This window comes from Akebia trifoliata, chromosome 3, assembly GCF_017979445.1.
Source record: "Akebia trifoliata isolate Shusen 1 chromosome 3, ASM1797944v1, whole genome shotgun sequence".
NCBI lineage: Eukaryota > Viridiplantae > Streptophyta > Magnoliopsida > Ranunculales > Lardizabalaceae > Akebia > Akebia trifoliata.
This window is the reverse complement of record NC_141377.1, coordinates 2,150,485-2,167,628: the sequence shown is the minus strand read 5'-3', so window position 1 is coordinate 2,167,628 and position 17,144 is coordinate 2,150,485. Positions and strand designations below refer to the sequence as shown.

Here is a 17,144-nt window from a genome sequence, read left to right as displayed (position 1 = left end):
CCAAAACTTCTAACCCATGTAGAACAAAACACGTTTGTTAAAGTGTAGGGTAAAGTGGGGAACGGAACCCATGAAAGAAACACTTTTAACCAAAATATATATATAGGAAATGTTCAACACCCTAAGCTTTACCCTATACTTTAACAAACGGGTCTTGTCCTACATGGGTTAGAAGTTTTGGAATGAACTGATTTTTTATGAGGATGATCTTGTCCTACATGGGTTAGAAGTTTTGGAATGGACTGATTTTTTATGAAGATGATCTATATGATTAAAAGATCATCCTCACAAAAAATCAACCCATTCCGAAATTTTTAACCCCATGTTTACAAGTTGAAAAATTGTGGACCGTCCATTTTTTGTAAACCATTTTTTATGGGGTTAGAAGTTTTGGAATGGGCTGATTTTTAGTGAGGATGATCTCCTCACCATAGAGATCATCATCACCAAAAATCAGCCTATTCCAAAACTTCTAAATCATTTAGGACAAAACACGTTTGTTAAAATGAAGGGTAAAGCTTAGGGTGGCGAACAGGACCTATATGTCTTAACAGAAAACAAAGAATATTATGGAAAATGCATCAACTCAATGCACAGATAGAAAGTAAGGTCTTTTGCTTATTTAAGCTCACAAATGCTAATGTTGTCTACTTTTATTGTTCTTGCCGGAATTAAATTACAAAATTGCACCCCTCAAAATCGCACACACGCTTAGAAAGGGAAAACTTAGACGACAAAAATCTTCGAACTCACTCCTCTATGAGTCTCTCATACTGCAATATGATTGGGATCATGCTGTCAATTTATGTTTAGAATGGATAGCATTCATGTGCTGGAGATGTAATGCTGCCAAGAGACCTTGCCAGGTTTCTCCAGGTCCACTTGTTACTTGGAAATCAAGAATCTTGTTTTGCTTTCTGTAGTAATCTTCCAATGGCTTTTCCTAGAGAAAAAAAACTTACTCTGTCAGCAACATTTTCCATGTTCTTTTCTATATTCCATATTCCAGTTCAGAAGTGAGAATAAAATAACAAATATAACTCAAGCTCTCTATCCTTCAAAATTATATAGATAAACAATCATCACACGGAATGGAAACTATTTTTTTTTTACCACATTAGGAGATTGTTGAAGTATTGGTGTTAAACATGAAAAGCTCATTTTAAAATGTGTCTGACACAGACAGATGGTGCTAGATTCTTTGCACAAATTCTTTCTGTACCATATGCCATATCTTCTATCCTGCATGATTTTTAAAGGTTCTGCTAGGGCTCACATGGAGATGACTTAAAAGTATCCTCACAAACAACAATCTCTTCTGAAACTTCTAATCCTACTAATTATTGGCTCAAAATTCTTGTTTGATATTGGTTAGAAGTTTCAGAATTAGCTGGTGATCCAAGGAAAAAAAAAAAAAAATTCAGATCTAGACTTGTCCATGTGGGCCCCAAAGAAGTGAGTAAAAAATTGTTTTAAGGAAAGTCGTGTATGTAACCCACTCCTTTAACATTTATTAGTTAAATTTGCATTATTGTAAGTTGTGCAATCCTATTCGGTTGATGTTATGTAAAATGAGAAGACACATTGCAATTGAGAAGCATTCTTGATTTACCCAACTTGGGGCTAATTACAAGGGAACTTAATGATTCAGAACAATGGGTGGGACATTGAAGACTCTCCAAAACCTAAGTAGTAATTAAGCACAGCTCCCATGCAGAGAGATTAGAAGTCAAGGGTTTGCCAAATGTGGAGAGGCCTTAGTGCATGAAGAAGTGGGTGCGCCGAAGGCCTCAGATTCAAGGATGATCAAATTTACACCCCTATTCTTTTGTTTGAAAACGAGGTGGGCAGTTTTTTTTAATATTTTTTTTTGAAAAGTATAATAAATTGATAAAGAAGGAAACAAAATACAAGGAGGCCGAGAAAGCCTCCAAAAGAGAAAGAAAGAAAAAACTTAAGCTACATTAATCACAAAAAGATTGCCATCTAAAAACGAAATCATCAAAAGTTATCCCCGCGAACTGAATGTTCTGTTTAGACCACATGTATAAAAAGCCCAATATCTCCAAGAAGCATGCATGAGAGCTACTAGTCTTATTATTGAACACTCTGTTATTTCTCTCCTTCCATACCCCCCAAGCAATAGCCGTCGGTAGCATATCCCACAAGATCCGTTTTTTGGTGTGAAAAACATTACTGGTCCATTCTACTAACAAAGAAGAGAACTCACGCGGGGGAACCCAAAAAACATGGAAATATTAGTTTCTTTTAATATTAGTTGAACTTTAAATGTTTCTTACTTCTTTTTTTTCCCAATGCTTGGAGGTTAGCAATTTAAATGAAAAAATTAAACGTGATTAAGTTTTAACTTCTATTTAGGCACCCCTTTTCCCTTTCATAACCTCTAAGCTTTCTTAGTTGGACTTTGGATGCCATTTTTCTTTGTTTTATCTAAACAAGAATTATAATTAAGCTAGAATTTCATCGTCATCAGACACAGCTAAAGTTAAAGTACAGCAAAGATTGTTCTAAAAAAATCAACAGGAATGGTAATTTGTGTAGCACGTAGTTTACCTGCTCTGCATATATCCGAAGTTTTTCCTTTTGGGCATCTTCTGCATTGGATGATTTCAGTTGAGTCTGCTGCGAGTGCAGATTGAGACTGGTAGAGCCCAAGTTTCCCAAACGAAGAGCTTCTTGACAATGGGAACACATACCACTTCCCAAATGCTTCTTCACCAAGCACTCCTCCGTGCATTTGAAATTCACGACTAAATCAATATCAGAAATTTGGTCAAGGATCTCCTGCAACAAACAAAAAAACAATCAAATTTAAAGGTCTTGGAAAGCTTCCAACACTTGAAAATTCCCTCACTTTTCTCTGAAAATCAACATTTCTTGGAAATTGAATAAGTTAAGTAATCGGCAGGGGCGGAGCCAGGATTTTCTTGTAGTGGGGGCAAAAATTGGAGGGAGATGAGGGTGTGGGGGCAAATGGGGAGAGAGATGAGGGAGTGGGGACAAATGAGGCATGTAATTAGTTGAAAATATAGGGGTGTCTCAAAGTTCTGTGGGGGCAATTGCCCCCACCAGCTCTTTACTAGCTCCGCCCCTGGAAATCGGTGCACCCTGTTGAGCACTATATATTTATAGGAAAATGCTGAACTGACTTTGTTCGACACCGCACTGATGTGGCAGTGTGCCTCAACCATAGATTTCTTCACTTGTATCTCGAGGAAAAAACTATGCTACTCTGCACACTGCCACGACAGCGCAGTGTGGAACAAAGTCAGTTTAGAATGACTCATATTTATAAGCAACGACACGACTAAAATTGATCATCTGCTTAAGTTTGAAAATGGATGCCTAGCGTCCATAACAGAACCAACCATTCTGACACATACACAGAATTTCATTCATTCGATGAAAGAATCACCCCACTAATTTATACGCCAGGCTATATATAAATTTGAGAGATTAAAGGAAAGAATGGATATTCGTACAAGCAAATCCAAAATAACTCATTTTTCAAAACAATTGTTTTGATAATTCCGAAGCTATCAAAATATTTGAATATAATTAACAGAAGCCAAGGCTTTAGATCAAACTCAATGAAGAGAATTCCTCCAATTTTTTGGATAAAACTTTGAAAATGATTATGAAAATATTTGATTATGTCACAATTATTAAACTTACAGCTTGGATTCGAGTTCGAGGAATCCCATCCAAAATAAAGCCAGTTTCGCCTCTGTGGTACCCTTCTTCTAGCCTCCTCGACAATAGTCCAAATATCATATCCTCTTGAACGAGTTTTCCTTGGTTCACCGCATTTGCAATCTAAATCAAGAACAAGTTTACAGATAAAATATAGAACTTGAAGAAAATCACAACAATGCAACAAGGAAAGTTGTTCAGAAACTAAACAAACCAAACTTCGAGACATCTTTCCAAGAAGAATTACAATAATTCCGTTGATGAACAAACTAAATAGATTACTGAATTCCAATCATACCACAAATTGTGTTTCAAATCCAATCCTACATGAGTTTAATCATCCTAATAAGTGTGTTACTTCGAATTTCTCCTTATGAACTGCATCGATAAAAAATAAAAATAAAAGTTCAGATTTTTTCAAATTTTCGGCCAATTTAAACAGATTTTTCCCCGATTCAAATTGGGTCTAATTCACAATTCACATTGTAGAATTCTCCCGGTATCCCAATCCAATTCTAATTCATCGAACTGATGAAAATCTTCTAAGAAACCCAGCTAAGAAGTCTCGGCTATTGAAAGAAACAAGAAAACGAAGATCAACAAAAACCCTAGCAAGAAAAAAAACATTACCCACCCCCCCCCCCCCCCCCAAAAAAAAAAAAAAAGAGGAAATATTTTAAATAAGAAAAAATCGATAAAAAAAATATTGCGAAATTAAAAAGAACACAATGAGATTTAAGAAAAAGACCTGTTTGTAGAGAGAAGAACGACGGTTGAGTTCTTGGCGTACGAGGCTTCCCATGGAAATATGAGGAACTTCTAGAAGCTTCGAGAGCCTCTCGGCGTACAAATGCTTCTGTACGCCGGGGTTCCCAATAAACACCCACTTCACTCCTCTCCCCGAGATCGATCTCTCTGACTCGGTCAACGCGTCCGACCTACGCCGATCTCCGTTGACCTCGAACTCGTCTTCCTCTTCATCGTAGTAATCGTATTCCATCTGAACTGCAGCCGCTCCGAAGGATCTTCTTTGCGCGAGTCCGATCCGACGGATCAGTGGTTGCCCTGCCGTTCTTAGGTGATAGATTCCGGCCATGGCGGCGGAGATGTGAATTATCTCCGGCGAGGCAGAGAAAAGCGAGAGAATTGAGAGCGACGCAACAGGGTTTTTGGTTTGTGAGGGAAATGAGGTTTTAGAGAATGGGATTGATGTGGAAATACCCATATGTATCTAAGTAATTACGTTTAATGCCATTAGCCCTAACGTTTAACAAGCCCATGTGTCAAGTTTGTGCTGGCTGGGTGCGAATAGCGCAAGTTAGGATTACCAATAGAAAAGGATCGAAAGGAGCGAAAGCGTACGCGTCGTGCGCACCACGCGTGATCTCTTTCTCTATACTTAAAAATTGACACGTGGAAATAACAGTTAAGGTAGGAATGAGATCGGGCACGTGAGAGGAATAATGTTTGATTTTGAGATTTGAGAGATTAATACCGCTGATAGACCTCGAGATTCACATTTGCCGTCGTGGAACTTATATTAACTCCAACGACTCAAATATTGGTTACCTTCGCATCCTCACCAAATTTATGGTTGTCAATGGGCCGGACTAGGCTACGCCCAATTCATGGTTTGCGCCAGATTAAGGATTGGGCCCCAACCAGCCCAGCCCATAAATAGGTCAGCATAATGGCTGTTTTAACGACTTATATCTTCTTCTTTTTAAAAATATATAAAAATATTTTCATGGCAATGATGACAAATGATCCTTCACCGTAGGAGAAACCATCCAGTTTCTAACTAAAACTTAGCTCCTCAATGCATTTTTATGTATTCGTACGGCAATGGTGACATGTGGTGAATTACTTGAAAACCAAGGTGGGAGAATTATTAGAGGGTTAATGAGGGGATAAAAAAGTAAAATGGAGGGATTTCTTGAGGGAAAAGTCAATTAGAAAAGGGTTTAGAGTGCCATTTTTCTCAAGCAAATTTAAGCACGCATGGGATTGTAACTGCCCAACAGATTTGGCCTTGGGTGAGTCATGGACTGTTTAGAGTTATGCTTGGCCGAAGGTGACCCTCATATTGTGTAGAAATCAGACCTGGCCATGGGTGAAGCAAGGCCAAGCCAAAAACTGACTTGACAAGGGTCACCCATGGCCAGACTTACAATCTTAAAGAAAAATGGCCTCGGGTCTTGTGGCTACTCCAATAGTGAGCTTTAAAGCCTTCTTGAAATACACCTTGGGTCAAGCTCATTTTCGAAAGGTTCTTAGTGCTCTCGGGCTCAGCCCAAGCAAAATGGGGTGGCTACAAAGTGCATACGCTATGTCGTGCTATCAATGTAGGTGCAGATGGTCCTTGTGGGAGGATTTGATTATCCTAACACTTATGCGATGCGTACACATCATTTTTGACTGTTTGGCATACATAAGTCCGGTAATCCCCATGTTCAATTAAATATTAGAAATAGATCCAATATGACAACATGGTGACACCATGACTGTAATCATCAAAGAAAGAAAAAGAAAAAAGAAAAAAAAGAGACCCAAAATGGGTGCCCCAAGGTATCATTTTTTACTCTCTTTTATTTTGGAGTGGTGTCATCACACTCATTCATACAAGCAAACCACTTATGGTTTGAGTTTATTAATATTTTTATGGTGTGGTAATATCATGATGGGAAAAAAAAAGAGGGAAGGAAAGGAAGTAAGATGATGAGATATTTCTGTTTAGAAAAACATTTTTTCAGTGTAAATGGCCATGAAGTATATGGTTTATACAAAAATAACAAGAAAACTTTCGTCTAATGAGAGACTCATCACCACTATGACTCAAAATGGTATTGAAATTTACAAGAACTCAAAACGAGAAGATCAAAACACAAAGAGTAGATGCCCATGAAGATAAGATACATGTTAATATAGAGAGGTAATATCAAATCATAAAGAAGAAGGGACGAAGTAGGACTAATCTCCATCCCTCCATACCTCTTGGAGGAGTTGATATCTGACAGCATTTGAAATTCCATTTTCCTTCGATTTCCAACTATGTGTACGGGAAGCACGAAATATGTCACTAAGGTGTGCATCAAGGTCATCCAGCTCTTCATCACTAGCATAAGATTTTCGGAGCACTGAAGAACCACTCCTCCTAAGCTGAGATTCACTTCCACCATCTCCTATAATAAGTGCAAGTGAAGCTGTTGAAGGTGGCAAATAAACTATTGGAGCAGCATTACAAGGGAAGTTTCTGACAGACTTTTCTTCATCCTTAACAGGGTCCTGAAAAGAACATTTACAGATCAAGATAAAATAGGGCAAAATTGGTAAATGAATACATCTTTGAAGATAATGCAGGCTAATTACGTGAGCGTCTAAAAGAATAAAAATCCCCCAATGGTAACAAAACACACATACTTTTGAAGAAAACAAAAATCATTAACTTCCCAATTAGTCTCACTAAATCTCATCTTGCTCAGCAGGAAAACATGCAGTGTACCTTCATGCATGCCATATGTATTGAATTGTTTTCATTTATATATTGATTTATGTACAAACATGCCCTAGCAAAAACAAGAAAGGTACAGACATGTATACATGCACAAGTATAAAAATGGATAAATTTCATTCAGAAATACTGGAGGCTTAGACCTTGTGCCGCCACACCTCAAAGAAGCCTGAAATCCCATTTACAAGATAGATAATTACATAACATGCATAGAACTTTGTTGTGCATATTCCCTGTATAGATAATCAAGTGTGGGAAATAAAAATAATTGTAGAGCTTTTGGTGGCCACTAACCTCAGTATCCAGCATCTCAAACACCACCTCTGGAATTGGGTCAGGACAAAACTCGTCAGGGACAAAATTGGTAAGAACCCTCTTGATCAGTGGTGCACCAAGGGTAGGGCATACCTTCAAAAAATATATATGTATATAATTTTTAAAAGACAAATAAAAATAATGACTGGGAAGAGATTTGAATAACTCAAACACAAGGGTCTCATTTGGGTTGGGGGGAGGAACCTCTTTCCTGATGGACCCATTCAAGAGCATGTCCTTCGGAAGCATCATAAGATCGCTCAATGCATTCAGGACATGGAAAGTTTTGAACAATGTTTCACATCCCAGTCTTCCATCATCATCAAGTTCATTTTCATCTTCATGTGAGTCATTATAGTCTATGCTGAATAGATCAGTGAGCCATCTGGACCAGTTCCCAATCTGGATTACATATATGACACAAATTCAGTGAGTTGGGATGGAAAATTTTGAAAAAAAAAAAAAAAAACTCAACTTCCTGCATTATGCCATCATCAAACACTCAATTTTTTATGAAGAGACAAATATACTGTACTTTCATGCCTATGTTCATTTTATATGATGTGAGAACACCTGAGGTACATTAACAAATATCAAAGAACTCTTGTATTGGATACTCTGAAGAACAAGGTAGCAGGACCAACCCTATAAAGAGTCTCACCATTGAGTCCTCTTACATCCAGAGTGAAAAGACGAACTAACCAAGATCATAATGAATCTGATTTATATAACATGTTTGGACATTCAAAAAGAAAAAAAATATAACAAGTAGTTCAGAAAAATAATAATTTAGATCATCAAATTGTTTTGATTTTTGACCTGAGAGAGTTTCGAGGTGGGACCTATCTACTTGTGGGCTTCAATCTCAACCATATGTACCATGCGGCTTCTATAGTATCCAACACAGGAGTATCATGCATTTCAGGATGAAACCAAGGTTTTGTTTAATGGTTTACAGTTGATAATTATATAGATTAATTATTACTCAGATTGGCACATCAAAGTATAATACTTCAAATAAATTCGCAATTCCACATTTTGAAAACCCAACAGTCACACAGAAAGAGTGGAACTAAAACAGAATAGAATGTCCTGTTGTGAGCTAGGGAAACTGGAATCAGTGATGCATTTAAGTGAGAGGAGTATACAGATGAAAGTTTGCAAACAGGTGTCATATTGACTAATATGATTTAGTATTGAAACTAGCTTGACACAAGAAGATGTATTACGTACAACATTTTTCAGTTGCGCACCGGCACTGAAGCTTGATTTCCCAACAGGAACAGGGAGAACCTTGGGATCACTAATTGGATCGGACAAAGGATCCGTTGGAATCTCATCAGTTGATTCACGAAGAAGAGCATTGAACATAGCCACATCCAGTCTAGCCGTACATTGCTCCAATATCTAGATGCGTAAAAAAGAACATTTCAACATCAAAATCAAAATATTTTGAAGCTCAGAAATGATCAATTTTCTTACCTTCTCAATAAAAAGTGGTGTCATAGGTATGCTTGGCAAAATCATACAATATTCAAACTAAGAAAACATAAGGAATATATTGCACAACATCCAGCAGTTCTATGTAGTAAATGCACCCTATTGCTATGGATACAGAACATATGAGTACTTCAACATGTTTATATTTTCCTTCGTATGGACACATAGAATAACGGGTTTGTCTGTTTACATATGTTATCACTTGTAACCACACAACCACAAAATGTCATGACCATGTAATCAATGAAATGGGATCTACAGATACTTGCCAATCTAGCCAGCACAGGCAAACAGCCACATTCATGCCCCTCGGCTCGAACAGGACAAAGCCTTTCAAAGGCATCCTTGAACACCTTCTTCCAAAGGTCCAAAGAAAATTCTGCCTGTTTTTTATCATCCAAATCAGGTCTCCTTTCATAGCTCTTTTTCCCACTAGTACCGATAATATTTTCACTTGATTTCCTAGGAGCAGAGTGCATTCGTGGAGTGAAAGTCTGGAGAAGACAGAGAAGAGAAGCCAGGTCAGAATGTTAAGAGGATTCAAGACATCTATTGACATGTGGGAATATTGAACAAATATAACAAGAAGAGTTTTTCTTTCTCCCTGGACAGTGAGGCATATTTGACATTTACCCCTGATCAGGTCAAGGTCAAATGTTCAAGGAAGCAACTAAAATTTTCAAGTTCAGGAAGGTGTGCAAAATATGCTTCATTATCCGCAGAGGGTAAGCCAAAGAAACTTAAAAAAGATAAACCTTCAGGATCTGACCTGCCACCACAAAGACTCAACTATTCGAGAGAAGATCCAGCCTTCAATATTTTCCAATGCAGTTATAAATTTGTGTGGGTCCTCCCAGTTGTCAAAAGATTCAGTAAAACTGAAATTCTTTTCCTTCACAATCGAAGAGGACTCCTTCCATTTCAATGTAAAAGATCTTCTGTCATTTCCCTTCCCACCACCATTAATTTCAACACTGCGTGTGGCAGAAACCGAGTGCTGCAAATTCCCAACAGACTGGATGATAATCGCTCTCAAGACAACTGAATTTGACAGCCAGAAAGTTAACCTGTATTCATTGGCAACACAGGCAGTGAAATGACTAAAGAAAATGGCAGTTTCTGGATAAACCCAGTGCAGCTTTTATATTTGCATGCAAGCTGCAGAATTTCTTCAAGGAAATTAATGTATCCATTGAATAGGCCATAAGTGTCTTGCCATCACAGAGATTGTGATATAGTATATGGTTTAGATCACCCCATTGCGACAATTATGGCCCATAGGAGCAATTTGTTGGGAGTTCCCAAAGTTCCCATTTATGGCCCGTAACATCACCAATACTCACAAGCATAAATAGCAGCACTTGAAAGCACAGCCAGACCGAATTGATTCAGCTGAGCTGGACACTAAAAAACTAAGGTAACATTGCCTGGTTGGTGTGAAAAATCGAAATAGCAAAGATGACATAAACACACAAACACAAGGATTTACGTGGTTTGGCAGTGTTCCTATGTCCACAGATCAGAACAAGAACAATCACTATTTTCTATCAAGTTTTACAGCCCTATATATCTCTATTTATAAAGCCAGGAGTTACTAAAACCCGTTTTTCTCCCCAAAAATAGAAAACCCTTAAGAAAATATTAAGAGCAACAGAATACAAGACGTCTCATAAACAACAGTTGGATGGCTCAAGAAAGACATGTTGCAAATACAGGGCTCTAAACATACCTTGGGACATCATTTCCACATGCTTTTGCAACCAAGACTAATCCAGAAATAGCACTTCTAGCTGCACTTGACCTTCTTGTTTGGGATCCTTGTTTGCAAGCATGAAGATATAACCTAGAAAGGCGACGAGCTGGTGCATGGACCTTATTTGCTGAACCCCCATGCTCAGCAATTATTGAATAAAGGGAAACCTCAACTGAAGCAGCTTCTCTCAACTCTCCCTCAAGCTTCTCTATTCTACGCTCTAATTGCAGGACTTTTCCATTGGAGAAATTATGTGTTGCCTCTCTGCGAACAATCGTAGCTTCTTTTCTTTCACTCTTTCTGAAGTTCCTTGCACCATTACGAGCATCTTCCAAACTATAAATTTCCTTTACATCTTCCATAGATGTAGTATCGCTTACAGACCCATTGCTCCTAGGCGAGTCCAATGGTGGTTCAATAGACTTCACATTCCTTAGTCTATCTCTAGTTATGGAATTGCCCTTTACTCCAAAACCTCTCCGGCTGAATGTTAATGTATCACTCGGGGATGCCAAAGGGTTTCTGATAGCATCCGGTGAAAATTTATGGAGAGATTCGGCTCTCATAAAATAACTTTTTTCCTTTTGGCTTTGTTCTTCCTGTTTCTCTCCATTTCTGTTCTCCATTAGACCAGCATGTGTACTTCCAACTTCTTCTGAACAATCTGTTTTCTGTCGCAAAGTCTTCCCATCATCTTCTTCATTGACATGATAATCATCATCAGAGCTTAAAAGCCCATACTTCACCCGCAGATGAGTATCGTAGGATGCAACTTTGGCAATGAGCCTATTGGGGTTATTTTCCTTTACAAATTGTGGAGAGGTTTCTTTTATTTTGTTTCTGCCATTAACAATCTTTTCATTAACTTCCTGAACCAACTTATCCTGGTTCAGATTTCTCGTGCAATTGCCGGATACAAACTCTTCCTCTGTACCTTCATAAGATATTGACGAAGAAGCTGATTTAAAGCTTTGAGTTACAGATTTTCTGGGAATTGATCTCCTGTTTCTTTCTTGCAGAGCAGACAAATAACTGTGGATGTTTTCTGGACTCCTAATTTCAGGAGACAAGGGTACTGATGACAAATGAGATGGATCCCCATTTAGATGTTTGAAAGTTGCAGTTCCTTGCTTCACCTGTTGTTTTGTAGGTTCCAGCTCCAGAGGCAATTCTGCTCCTCGATTACGCCTTCGGATAATATCCATCACTGTATCAGATGCTTTCTGCAAATGAATGGAAATTGATTATGAAGTCACCTAAAACTGTGCGACTGCATCTGCTTTAACAGAAGATCTTGGGGTAACAATCAGCTTAACCGTAAGGATGGTCTGCCAATGCCATAGTCGCATGGATATGGGCATGGTATCTCCATAGTGTCGGATTCAACAAACCCTTACAAGTAGGCTTGGTGGACTTGGCATTATGTTTTAAATAACATAGAATAAAGTAGTTACTTTTATATGATAAAAAGAACATTAATGGATTATGTGATGAGATATCTAATGATATTCATCACATACCCATTTGACAAAAGGATACATATATTGAATGGTAAAGTTGCTACAAAGAAACTTTCAACTGAAGAGAGCAAAATTCCTAATCTATGTGATAAATTTTGTTTGATATCTTGCAATAAGAAAAGAAAAGAAAAGAAAATTGCAAGTGTAGCACAAGAATTTGTGGAAGGCAAACTAACATGTGTACTTTACCCAGTTAGTAGAATCCATGGAACATTGTCTAGCCGAATATGGGTTGTCAAGCAGGGGATTAAATCCCACCATTTATTATTCCAACCATGCTACACCAAAAATCTGGATATTGGTAACTATGGGAAAAAAAATCCCCAAGACTGATAGATTACAACCATCCTTGATGGCAGTGTTAAACTGACGGGTCCAACCACTTTCACTGAGCTTTATGTGTAAGGCTCACCTCACGTTTCCTCGTTTTAGAAAACCCAGTTTATAGAAATCGGAAAAAAGGGAAGCTAGGCTAAATTTTTTGACAATTAATGGAAAAGTATAATAAACCTAGCGTCCATCAATAGGACCAAAAATCAAAATGAGTATGAAAAAAATTAATAAATGCAGCAATTATCAACATATTGTATTGAACAAGGTAACTCAACCACAGCCAATAAATGGAGATATTAAAAAAAATGAACAGGTACAAATACCTCTTCACGTTGAGTGGTTGAACACCTAGTAATCTCAAAGGCAGATGAAGGAACAATCGGGGACGAATGAGACAAAACGTTTCCATTAGTGAGTGAGGTGATCTCGTCTTTAACAGCATACTCTTCATTAGTCAAGACAGAAACCAATTCCTTACCATTGTCCAAAGAAACTTCTTTTGACCGGCCCTCCCTTGACAAGGTATTGGAGCTCTCCTTTTTAAGAGGCTGGATTTTAACATACAAAACAGGCTGAGCCGTGTTATTAAAGCTTCTCTTGCAATTCATTGGAGAGTTTACGGTAACAGTTTCTTTAAGAACACCATACTCCGCCAAATCAATTATGACGGTTCCCAAGAGTTGACCTCTCACAGTATTATCCCTCCTAGGTTCATACAAGTTAAACTCCAAGTAGTTCTTCTCAAATGTGTTAGAATCTCCACCTTTTACAGAGATTTCTCTAGTTAGAGTAACAGGAAGCCTGAAGGACTCATTGAATACAATCTTTCCATCCCCAATAACAGACCCAAGAGAAGGGGCAACTGGGCTTGTAGTCCCAGAACTCTGACAGCCATTTTCCCAATGAAGCAGAACAGACTTAAGGGATCTTAGGGAATGAGATGGGGGCCAGGGTTTGATCTCATGTATGTGTACGAGGTAATAGACCTGAACCGAAGCAACGTTTCTGTTCTTTGCCCTCGACCCAAGAACCATGGTGGGAAAAATGCTAGAATTGTTTCAAGCGGGTGACAATGTGCCTAATTTGTTCACCTACAATGCAATTAAGTTGCAAAGAAATGAAATTGTGAAACAAATTGGAGAAAATTAGTATTAAATTGGAGAAAAAGAACCAATCTGTATTAAAATGAATAGATGGAAAGAAACTTTTTGGAGGGAAGAAAACAAAAAGAATGAGCTCTGGAATAAGAACGATTTTAGTTGGCGAAGAAGGATGCAAGGAACCGCATTGGAGCTCATTTAAGAGCAGAAACAACTTGAAATATTCAAAATGGAGAGAACTATTGTGCTAAATTGGAGGGATCAGTAGGATAATTCTGTCTAATTAAAGGATATAATGCACCACCTTACAGAACATTTAAGAACTAAAACAAAGTTGAAACCCTAAACCAAGAATAAAAACAGAAGTAATGAAAATTAAAATAATAAAAAAAAACAAAATTAACTCTTTTCAGCTCATATTGACATATTTCATCAAAAGCAAGGAGAAATCCCAGAATTAAAAAAAATAATAAAAAATAGAAAATGCATCACAAAGTACCTCAACTCCAGAAAAGAAGAACAAATGAAGCTAAAAAGAAAAATATTGTTTTTTTGCACTTAGTTCTATAAACACTAAACATCAAAAGTCTTCTTTTTTTGCCAAACACAGCTCATTGCAACGTAAATATCAGCAAAAAAAAAAAATCATAAAACACAAATTTTGTGATTGATTTAAGATCGAACCAGACACAAAAACATCTAAAAAAACAGTTACCCCAAATTGAATATCAAGATATGGAATGCCAACAGATTCTCAAGATCCTTCAAACATCAAAAAAACAGATATTTTTCTCAACAGATTAAAAAATAGAATCCCAAAAAAAATTGTTTAAAAAATCTAAACTTTGAACTCAAATCACTAGTATGCACTCAGAATCATAAGAAACCCATGCATCAAAACAACATAAATCTCCTCAAATCAAAACATCAAGCAAAATAACCATTAAATCTCCACCTAAACATCCAAAATCAAATAAAAGAGAAAAAAAAAATGAATAAACTTGCTTACCACGACAATCGGTTAGATGCTTGAGCAGAAATGCAGTAGCAGAGAAGTAAAAGCAAGACAAGTGGTTACATATCTGAGTTTTTGAAGAAAAACCAGAGAGAGAGAGAGAGAGTGAGTGAGAGTGAGTGATTCTTAAGGAACTTTTATTAAAAGACAGTTTGTCAGTCGATGTCAATCAAACAGTGACCTTTAAACTCCTGAAACTGACATTTTCGCGCCACGTCATTTGCGTGTAATTCACTAAACCTTAAATGTTGGAAAATCAATTAACATGAATTTGCTGTTGTATGAAATAGAAAAAACTTGATACGACCCTTGTTTTGTATTCTTTAACATTTTGGGCCCACCACTAATCCTAACTTGAACTGGAAGGGAAAAGAGAAACCCTTCCCTTACTATGATAGTGAAGAAAAAGACCTTACTAAACCACATCCACCGTAAAAAAAATTAAAAATTAAAAAAATTGTCGAGATATGTTACAAATCTTGAATACTTGTTTTGCACATCTCAAGGTGTTTTCGGTGGTGGATGAGACTCAATAAAATCTTTTTTCCTCATTCTCGTAGTAAGACTAGTCGGCCTCTAGGGAAAATTACTTGGAGGACCTTGATGGAAGGATTTCTTTCTAAATAGTCCTTGAATTTTGTGCAATAGCTTGATAGACCATTTGATAAACTTTCTATTTCTTAATGATCTCTCATTATTGTCGAGGTCACCACTTTTTTATTTATTGTCAAACACACCACTTATTATTGGATAAAGACAATACATAATTGGCATCCGATGCAACACTTTGATTGGTTGAATCTTGGATAATTAGGACTACAAGGGAGAGAGGATTGTAGAATGATTAGAATTCCAATTAAAGGTGTTCCACTTCAAGAATCAAATACTATTTGGCACCCAATGAGTAAAACCAATTTGATTTTGATTAATGTTGGTTCAATTCTTTTTAGATTCGATTGCAATCAAGCAGAGAGAAAAGGAATCCGGAACTAAGGTTTTTGGTTTCGTTTCGATAAATTGCATGTAAAGATTGAAAGAATTGTTTGAGTTCAAGTTTGACGTGAGGAGGTTGCACATCATCAAATGTGAGAATTTATTGTTTTCTCACGGATCAGTTCCGATCTTCTAGGGATTACTAATACATGTCATCCTAGGGATACATTTTCCTTGGGAATCATGTTGATGGAGAGTGGGGGTTGAGGCTAGCATTCTCCTCCTGGCCCATATTGGTGATAGAAAGTCACTAAATTTGATTATTTTTCATGATTTAATTCTTAATCATTTATTTGATTATATTTTATACCCAAATCTATTATCTATTATCAGTTATAACTAATCAAACTTACCTTTGTTTTATTTATAGATCTATCAAGATAGGGCATTGAAATCATATATTTATTAGACCCAATTGTTTCAAGTTGAAGGAAATAATAAATTATTGTATTTTTATGTTATAAATTCTAACATCTCTAATGACGTGTCCTTTCGTGTCGGCTTTGTGTAGCTTATTTTATTTTTGATAATTTCATTTACCTATCATAGACTATGTTTATTTTCCAATACTATTATAATATTTTAGAATAATGATTTTTTGACGCCCGACTTTGACATATGCCCTCATCACAGAACCGTAGATCATTTGCCTTGGGATACACAGGACCATAAAATATTTTTATTGTATATGCCGAGGCAAATGATCTACGGCTCTGTGATAGGGGTGTATGTCAGAGGGGGTGTCAGATTATCACGACGCAATATTTTAACCCTTTTTCATATTTTAATAAAAATTAAATAATAAAAATTCATGCCAAGATTGAATAAAACTTTATTTTGGTGATTCCCTAGTTCTTAACTTTGTTTTTAATAATTCATTAGAATATTTATTTTTGAGGACATACATGATTAATATTTATTTAAGAAATAAAAAAATATTTAATATGATAAATAAAATGAAATTCATTATATGAGCGGGTTTCAACATTTTGAGAGCGGGAATTGGAGAAGATTCGCTCCGAAAGCACCAAAGCGAGGTTTGAGAACGTGAGCAACACCCCTAACAGAAGGATTGAGCTTGGATTCGTGAAAGGGTCTCGTTCTTAGGGCTGTAAGGGAATCAATTGGGACCCAATTCTGATCCATTTGACCCAATAACTTCTGGTCCAAATTGAGGATTTGGTGTCTGATAAAGGCCCAGTCCAATAATAATCCAATATGATAATTGATCATTTTAATTTTGGATCAATCATGATCCAATCCAATAAGGGCCCAATTGGATAATACATGTATGGAATGAAATTTCATTCTATGCTTAGCCAATCCAATATGGGTCCCATCACCTATCAAGTCACCTGCTATTGATGATCAAAATGGGCCCACATCCACA

The 17,144-nt window shown here is 37.0% G+C and overlaps 2 protein-coding genes across 4 annotated transcripts; both read right to left on the bottom strand.

The window, feature by feature from the left end:
• Window positions 1-596: 596 nt before the first annotated feature.
• On the bottom strand, window positions 597-4,887 carry LOC147405468 (putative adenylate kinase 7, mitochondrial). Its single transcript, XM_086433224.1, has 4 exons — window positions 4,463-4,887; window positions 3,697-3,837; window positions 2,575-2,805; window positions 597-943 (listed from the first exon to the last, which is right to left on the bottom strand). The coding sequence occupies exons 1-4, from the start codon at window positions 4,808-4,810 to the stop codon at window positions 791-793; spliced, it is 873 nt and encodes a 290-aa protein (XP_086289350.1). The 5' UTR covers window positions 4,811-4,887; the 3' UTR covers window positions 597-790.
• A 942-nt stretch (window positions 4,888-5,829) lies between these two features.
• Window positions 5,830-14,999, bottom strand: LOC147405467 (uncharacterized). Of its 3 annotated transcripts, none has more exons than XM_086433219.1 (9): window positions 14,756-14,999; window positions 12,970-13,737; window positions 10,770-12,016; window positions 9,810-10,107; window positions 9,310-9,534; window positions 8,774-8,947; window positions 7,745-7,942; window positions 7,520-7,633; window positions 5,830-6,999 (listed from the first exon to the last, which is right to left on the bottom strand). In XM_086433219.1, the coding sequence occupies exons 2-9, from the start codon at window positions 13,678-13,680 to the stop codon at window positions 6,685-6,687; spliced, it is 3,282 nt and encodes a 1,093-aa protein (XP_086289345.1). In that variant the 5' UTR covers window positions 13,681-13,737; window positions 14,756-14,999; the 3' UTR covers window positions 5,830-6,684. The 3 variants fall into 3 exon arrangements, with proteins under 3 accessions (XP_086289345.1, XP_086289347.1, XP_086289346.1); XM_086433220.1 differs by having other exon boundaries at window positions 5,831-6,999; window positions 12,970-13,194; window positions 14,756-14,994; XM_086433221.1 differs by lacking the exon at window positions 12,970-13,737 and having other exon boundaries at window positions 14,756-14,996.
• Window positions 15,000-17,144: the final 2,145 nt, after the last annotated feature.